The following is a 9,050-nucleotide window of genomic DNA, read 5'->3' on the forward strand; positions in this document are numbered from 1 at the left end:
TGTGTATTAACTAATCCAAAATTTTCAAAATAAAATTTATAACAGCCAGTATCTATAAGAAAGCAAATTTAGTTTTCAAGTAGCAGGAACATTCCTGACGCACGCGCGTACCAGTCTCTTTACCCCTCGGCCCGACTTTTCTCAGGGCCCTAAATGCCTTTAAAACCATAGGTCTGACAATTATGACGAGTTGACCACTGACATGATTATGAACTTCTCTATCATTAGGGTAGAATGTCGCTAAAGATGCACATGTTACATTCTCATTTAGATAAATTAAAAAATAATATGGGAGCTTATTCAGTAAAACCAGGAGAACGCTTCCGGCAAGATGTAATGGAATTGGATAGACAGGAATATGACAGGAACAGTAAATCTATTAAATTTTAAACATTTGGTTTATGTTTAAAAACGTTTCTTGTAAGAAATGAATCTTAAATGGATGAATGGTATATTTTAATAAATTATTTATATTAAAAATTTTTGTGTATTTTTATTGCATAAAATTTTTCCATTTTTTACACATAAAACCAAATGCAGAACTTTTTTTTTTTAATTCATATCCTTATTTTGAGTTATTAAAGCAACAAAAATAATTTATATATAACGCATACGTAAACATGCTGTAGACCGGTGTAATGTATATATTTACATATATATAGGGTGGCAAAGTTAATTATTCAGATTATATAGAAAGAAAAAAAACTTAGATTTGTATAATTACTCATGGATTCTTCTCGAGCTACCTTAGAAACACTGATTAGAGCGTTTGGAACAATGACTTTCAATTGTTTAGTTTTTACACACATATCAGGGGTAGTATGTTATTCATTGTACAACTATTCAATTCAGCCATATCGCATATATATATATATGTTTTTTTTTTAATTTTTAAGTTTTAAAGTTTTAGTTTTCCTTAAATGCTCGCGTGGCTGAGAAATAATCTAACGCATCGTTGAAATATTACTCCAAGCTACATGAGAGAAAATATGTTTTGAAACATTACTAATCTATACCCCATACTAGTATTATCAAAGAAGAGATTTGCTTGATTGTTTGATTAAACTGAATAGAAATAGATTTGAAAAAGTCTTTCACCGCTGGAAAGCTACACTCACTCCGATGCACATAGGCTATATTATATTTCGCAAAAAGTTAGGGATCCTTACTAAAACACCAATATTGTAACCCAAGATGTTGAAATTTATCTAAGAAACACCTAACATAGCATAAGCATCGAATACTATTGATTATAGAACAAAATAAAAAACGACTTTGCAGAACATATAATTAGCTGCAAAAATTGTCGCGACAGCATATATCTAATAATTATAGTTACGGCACAATAAGTGTTCTTTTATTTACAAAAAACAAAAAAAACTAAAATTCCGCCTCTGGAAAAACTCTTTATTTCTACCTTAGTATTAAACCTTAAAAAAATTAATTACTTTACAAAGCGGTCGTGTGCGGAATTAAATATAAGTAATATTTAAAGTTTGATGTTCACATCACTTCATCCATATGAGGTCTTTTCCTCCAAGTGGAATAGCAAATGGTGTGATCTTTCTTTTACATTTTCAATTTTCCGATATGTTCTTGTCGATTTCCATGAGTACTAACTCACTTGAAACGAAACTCATTTCAAATTTGAATATTTATAATATATAATATTTGAGTTCAATTTAGATTTATTTTGATAAATAAAACACTATTCGGACCTCTCACATGATCTGATTAAATTTATTGATGTAAACAAAACAAAAGCACAAGTTTTTACTGCCTTAATTTGTTTACTCACATGATAACTATCTACCTGTCACTTAGTCACATCACGTGACGTACATTTGTCAATACAGAACAATTTCCGTAAGTGGCCATATGTGCCACTTAACATATAACTGTGAAACTTGAGTGCTCTCACTCGATATAAAATATCTCAATTAGACAAGGATAAAAACAAACATAGTTAAGTTATGAATCAGCTTAGAACTATATGTACTACATGTAAGTATGAGAGCGCCACAAATAATAAACGGAAATCGAAGCTCATATAATCGCCGTATTGCCAATAATTACATTGCAATATATTTATTATAACAGAGTTTATAGCACTTGAGATTAGCGCGACTATCACCCATGACTGAAATATTGACTAATTTCACTTAAATTAAACACAATTAGTTGAAGCAGAAGTGCCTCGAACACCAACGCGGCCAGTTCGTTTGTTTAGCCGTACGCTTACGGGAAAATATTCGCTAATTTCCAATTAACGAACCGTGAAGTGAGTAACTCACGCGAAAACAACGTCTAACTAACTAGCTACGCAGTGGATGCGTAGAAATAGCATAGCAAATGCTTAATTGTATATTTGCAGTAGTTTGTGTTTTTGTTGTTATAAATTAGTCTATTAACTTTTAATTACATGCGTGGAATAATTTGTAAACTCCCACACTGCAGCTGCTGTTTGGCTTCTTAATATGCAAAACAAATAAAAAAATAAAATAAATTGAAATGATTGAAGTCACTTATACGCACGGTGATCCCCAACACTTAGCTGCCAAACATTTTATGACATCATCGCCACACCTGTCACTCAGCTGTTTGACAAAGACATATCTATTGATTTATTTAATTCTTGTATTTCTCATGTGTGTTTTCTTTCTCAACAAGCGATGAAAGTAAAAACAAAAAAATAATTTAATGAAATTTGATCTTTAATTGCCTGCTAACTTATTGATATGGCAATTAACGATATTAAAACGCGTCATAATTACACTTATACAAAATATTTACAAAGCATACACTCACAAGCAAAGCAATCAGTCTTTGCATTTGCAACAGACACTGTCGTTTAGCACATGATTCAAAATAGGGAAAATCGCAAATACTGATAACTGCTAAATAAATGAGTATATTGACAACTAAATTACATGGCTTGTGGTTATATTGTTATAGCTATATAGACATGAATATACATATAGCTATATAGACATGAATGTGATCTATTATATTTATATACATGCGTGCAAATTTTTAGGTGGAAAATACGCGGCACATCGTTGTCATATGTTTGGTTTATACAAATTTGCGGAAAATTTATATTTGCAATTAATTGAAGTGCCAACGCGTGAGTTTGGCAGGTGGTGCGCATTCTTATATATACCTGTCAAAGACTTTGGTCACAAACTAGTATTTAATTTCTACGCCGGGCGAGGAGCACAACATTGCTAAGTAATAATATCTATTTTCTGCGAGCTCTTTATTCATATTTGTAAAAAATATTTTAAGAAAGGTAAAATATAACCCATATTTATATATATACGAGGAGTAATCTTAGTTTGTGATTTTTTGAGTACTCTAAAAAGGACTCAGCCTAAAGTTGGCTTAAGAAAATATTTCTCATAACATATTTTTTGAACACAAAACGCTATTGAATTTAATTATTATTATACAAATAATGACTTTTAAATATGAATGGAAAAGTAAGTCGAAAGCCGAATTTTAAATTCTCTTTATCAACATTTTTATGATTTGTGGCTTGACTCTCTTCCCCAAAGGAGTATTTTTTTAAGAGTAGGAGTATTTTTTTAAGCTATCTAAAATTCTCTATGGGTTTCTGTGTAATTGATAGAAGTATTTCCATAAATATTGCTATAAATTTTGTTAGCTAACTGAGTAAGGGTCTTCGCACGCATCAGTCTCTGCCAAAGACTCGCTATTGAACACGAAAATGAAATAAAACCCCAATGTTTGATTCAATTTCAGATATTGATAAAAGTTGTATTCATTTTTAAGTTGTGTAACTCTAGATAGTCCTCAGCATCTCAAAATTTTAATTGGTTTTGGTGGATTATGAGCTGCGGCATGCATCCACTTTGTACACAGCTTTCGTATATAAAAATGCTCACCTACAATACATTTCTTTAAGATCTTTAGAGTACCGATTACCTCGATCGACTTCATTTTACGGTCAACCAAATGCATTGTGTCAGTTTTTTTTTATATTTTCGTTCGAAACAGCGGCTTTGGAACGTCCACAAGGTTCACCGTTTCTGGTGCTCGTATTAAATGTATGAAATTTAGCAAACCAATTACAAGAGGTTGCCTCGCCTTTCGTAGAGTTCGAAAAGAACGCACCAAACAACACTTTGTACCAGGAAATTCTCTCTAAGTGCTATATTTTACGAGCTAATTATTTGACAGCACGGTATCTTTGGATGATTACTACTAACTATGAAATATAAATACTAATTCTAAGGCGATTACAGCAAGTAATGACGCTTGATAAGAAAGAAGCGTTATTGCGTGGCACATATTATACCAACGTAAGCGTAACAAAATGAAACCTAACAGTAAAATGCATAACGTCACACAACAGTATACACCAATCAAACATAACTACCTACACTTAAATACAATAAAATAATCTCTGCCGCTTTTGTAGTAGCGCGTTTTAGCGTTTTATCAAGAGATTTACAAGCGAATCCTACTTACCCACGTTGTATGTATGTTTGAATGCCAATGGATGGTGAATGCGACACATACAAACACACACGCATCACCATTCAAGCAGATGTAGTTAGTTATGTGGCTTCATAAATAAATACTTTTATTTTCATGTTACAGCTGCCCATACATACCACACAGCAAGTAGGCAACGCCGGACGACAGAAGCTAAGTACATACACACGTGGTGCAGACTCCGTTAGTTGGGTGTTCGATAGAGATTCAGTGCTATTGATGTTTAGCGCTTGATGCCAAGTGAAGCGTCAATATGGGCGATATGTTCCGCAGTGAAGCGATGGCCTTGTGCCAAATGTTTATACAACCGGAAGCAGCGTACTCGTCGATGGCCGAACTCGGCGATAGTGGTTGTGTACAATTTCGTGATGTAAGTGCGTCTATCTGATAGTAACAACAACAACAATAACAAAGCTACACTGCAGTGAAATAAACTGAACGCCAGTTAGTATCGAAGTGTACCGCAAGCCCTAACAGCGATCCCGACTACATTGTTTTCTATGCATGCGACCCATACTTTTTACCATACCACTTTGCACCGAAGCTGGAATCGGTTTTCAAGTAACAGTTCAAAATTACGAACTAGTTCATTTCGAGTTCGCAAGTTCTGGTACTAAACTAGTGTGCTTCTTAACTAGATCATTGTTTCACTGCAGTGTATATGGCATAAAGCCACAAGCACACACACACATACATAACAGCCAAGCGGCCATCATGAATGAAACATCAAACCAAAATGTTTTTTGTTTTATTTATTTTCGTCATTTACCATGCACACCTTGCTTACCCCTAATTTAATGTTTGCTCTCACTTTATTTTGTTTTTCATTTTCTCTTTCCAGTTGAATGCTCAAGTTAGCGCTTTCCAACGTAAATTTGTGGCAGAGGTCAGACGTTGCGATGAATTGGAGCGTAAAATACGTTACATCGAAAATGAGCTGCGCAAGGATGACATCAAAATGCCTGAGGTGCTGGACGAGCCGCGACCACCGTATCCGCGAGAAATCATTGACCTGGAAGCGCAACTGGAGGCGATTGAGACCGAAATACGTGAACTTGCCGCCAACAAGGTCAATCTGAATGCCAATCATCAAGGCATGACAGAGCTGAAGCATGTACTCGTGAATGCGGATAATTTCTTTACCGACACCGAAATCATCAATTTAAGTTCGCAACGCTTCTCCGATGCCGCCGAATATGCACCGCCGCTGCCTAGCCAACAACGCGGCCAGCTGGGCTTCGTTGCCGGCATTATCAACTTGGAGCGCTACTTCTCATTCGAACGCATGTTGTGGCGCATCTCTATGGGCAATGTCTTCCTCAAGCGTAGCGATCTCAGCGAGCCACTTTTCGATGCCGAAACCGACAAACCGATGGTGAAAACGGTTTTTATCGCCTTTTTTCAGGGCGATCAATTGAAGCAGCGCATTAAAAAGGTGTGCGCTGGCTATCACGCCTCAGTTTATCCGTGTCCTAGTTCCTACTTGGAACGACAGCAGATGCTTAAGGACGTGTGTATGCGTCTGGAAGATTTTACATTGGTGCTCAATCAGACGGCAGATCACCGCAATCGTGTGCTAGTTGCTGCTTCGAAAATTTTGCCCGCTTGGACGATTATGGTAAAAAAGGTGAAGGCAATCTATCACACGCTCAACCTTTTCAATATGGATCTGAGCAATAAGTGTCTCATTGGTGAGGGCTGGGTGCCAACCGGTGACTTGCCGATCGTACGTGATGCTTTAGCCAGAGGTTCAGCAAAGGTGGATAGCACAATTACGTCATTTCTGAATGTAATCGAAACAAACGAACAACCGCCAACATATAATCGTACGAACAAGTTTACGCGCGGTTTTCAGACTTTGATCGATGCCTATGGCCTCGGCTCCTATCGTGAAGTGAATCCGGCACTTTACACCTGCATCACGTTTCCCTTTTTGTTTGCCGTGATGTTTGGTGACATGGGTCATGGCCTTATACTGCTACTGACGACTCTCTACATGGTATTGAATGAGAAGAAACTGAGCAAAAACAAGGGTGAAATATTCAACTTATTTTTTTCTGGACGCTACATTATGTTGCTTATGGGTATGTTTTCACTCTACACCGGTTTCGTATACAACGACGTTTTCTCCAAGTCTATGAATATTTTTGGCTCTGCTTGGCGCGTGAATTACAATACCTCAACTGTGTGGAACAGCACTATATTAACATTAGACCCTTCCTATAGTCTGGACGGCGTGTATGCTTATGGCATGGATCCGATTTGGGCATTAGCTGATAATAAAATTATATTCTTGAATACCTACAAAATGAAGCTGTCCATTATTTTCGGACTAGTACACATGATCTTTGGCGTCTTCATGTCTTGCATCAATTTCGTGCACTTCAAAAAGTACTCACACATTTTTCTAGAGTTTCTGCCGCAACTGTTGTTTTTGTTACTGCTTTTCGGCTATATGGTATTTATGATGTTCTTCAAGTGGGTGACGTATTCCGGTAAGGCCACAGACCAGGCTCTAACTCCTGGTTGTGCACCATCCATACTTATCTTGTTTATCAATATGATGCTCTTCGGACACACGGAACCAAAGGACGGCTGCAAGGAGTACATGTTCGAGAATCAAGAAACAGTGCAAGTAGTGTTGGTCGTATTAGCGTTACTTTGCATACCATGGATGTTGTTGGGCAATCCATTGCTGGAGAAATTTAAGCGTAGCAGAAGAGCGGTGCGTACTTTGAAATATTCGTGTAAGTGTTTTTGTTTATATAAGTTAACCATTTATTTTCTACCCCACAGCCACAAGTTGCATACACTAATGGTGTCAACAATACTCAAGTACATAGCTCAACAGTTGCGGGAAGTTCGCCTAAACCTATGACAAACGGACACGGCGATCATGACGTTGATGGCGAGGAGCCGATGAGTGAGGTATACATAAAGCAAGCTATACATACCATAGAGTATGTACTGAGTACCATTTCGCACACGGCGTCTTATCTGCGCTTGTGGGCCCTGTCGTTGGCGCATGCGCGTAAGTATACTCAACGTATAGCAATTAAGATGACATATCTTAACTGCTGTTTGCCATTATTATAGAGTTATCAGAGGTTTTGTGGATGATGACGCTTGAAAAAGTTTTTATATTGACGCTCTTTCTTGGTGATTACTATTACATTCTTTCCATCTTCCTATATCTTACATTCGCTGCATGGGCATTTTTCACACTCGCCATTCTCGTCATTATTGAGGGAATGTCTGCGTTTTTGCACACACTACGCCTGCACTGGTGAGTAGTTACTAAATGAAACTGTTAAAAATGTGTCAGCTGATCGTTTTAAAGAATTTTTCACAAGTGGACGAAAAAGATACTGAAGTTATTGCTCAAATTAAAGCCATTTTCCTTTACGTTTTAAAAAATTTTGATTTAAGAAAAACCACAGAAATTTCGAAAAATAAAAAATTAAAAAAAAAAAAATAGAAAAAAAAATTAGAAAAAAAAATAAGAAAAAAAAATTTTTTTTAAAAAAATAAAAAAAAAAATTTCTAAAAATTAGTATTCAAAAACATTTTTTTTAATAATCAAAAAAAATTAAAAAACAAAATTTTATTTAAAAAAAAAGGTATTTTAAAATCTAAAAAACGATTTAAAATTAATTGAATATAATTTAATTAGGCGTTAATGCAATCATCGAAGCATATCTTTAAAGAGTTGCATTTTTATGTCATCAAATTTAAACGTAATTTCTCTGTTTTCTTTACAGGGTTGAATTTATGAGCAAATTTTACGAAGGCTTGGGCTACGCATTTCAACCCTTTTCATTCAAAGCAATACTTGAAAATGCTTATGAGGACTAAGACCACATATAATGCGACAATATTTATACTACACCAGTTAAAAAAAAAATGTTAAAAAATTAAAACACAAATAAATTGACATTCGGAGTCGACCACAAAATAAGTTTCTATTTATTTAAGTAATTTCAAATACTAAATTGCAAGCCAAGGGAATGCATTCTCTAGACGAACTCACCGCGAATTAGTCTATCAGTTTTTTAAATATCAATCTAAAATTTTGTACACGTCCTTTTCTCACCACAAAGCTGCTTATTTGTCCTGACCGATCAAAATCAAGTCATTGTATGAAAATCTTTTTTGTTTGACAACGTATCTGCACAAAATTTGTCACGTATTAATATCTTGGTCTTAGCTATTAACTGCGAAGAAATTTTTCAGATCGAATAACTATAGCATATAGCTGCTCTGGTTTATTTTACATTAGTGCAACAAATCAGTTCTATTCACGCTGAAAACTAACTGTTGAATACAACTATTTAGCATAACACCGCTGTCATTACATTTTACCTAACTAAAAAGATTTTCTCAAGTTTTTTCGGGAAATTTTGCAATTTAAAAGGTCGGTTTGATTGCCGCTACAATTTGTAAATAATATCTCCATAAACTTATAAGTACTTATAAGCATTAACAAAAGACACACTATCTACTAATAAGTCTTGTAGCAACTCTTTGTT

At 35.3% G+C, this 9,050-nt stretch overlaps 1 protein-coding gene across 1 annotated transcript; it reads left to right on the forward strand.

Moving 5' to 3' along the window:
- The first annotated feature begins 2,191 nt into the window (after nt 1–2,191).
- On the forward strand, nt 2,192–8,487 carry Vha100-5 (Vacuolar H[+] ATPase 100kD subunit 5). The gene is made up of 6 exons (XM_014244725.3): nt 2,192–2,281; nt 4,627–4,891; nt 5,363–7,246; nt 7,318–7,552; nt 7,618–7,807; nt 8,283–8,487. The coding sequence occupies exons 2-6, from the start codon at nt 4,775–4,777 to the stop codon at nt 8,374–8,376; spliced, it is 2,520 nt and encodes an 839-aa protein (XP_014100200.3). The 5' UTR covers nt 2,192–2,281; nt 4,627–4,774; the 3' UTR covers nt 8,377–8,487.
- Nucleotides 8,488–9,050: the final 563 nt, after the last annotated feature.

Source organism: Bactrocera oleae, chromosome 3 (assembly GCF_042242935.1).
Source record: "Bactrocera oleae isolate idBacOlea1 chromosome 3, idBacOlea1, whole genome shotgun sequence".
Classification (NCBI taxonomy): Eukaryota; Metazoa; Arthropoda; class Insecta; order Diptera; family Tephritidae; genus Bactrocera; species Bactrocera oleae.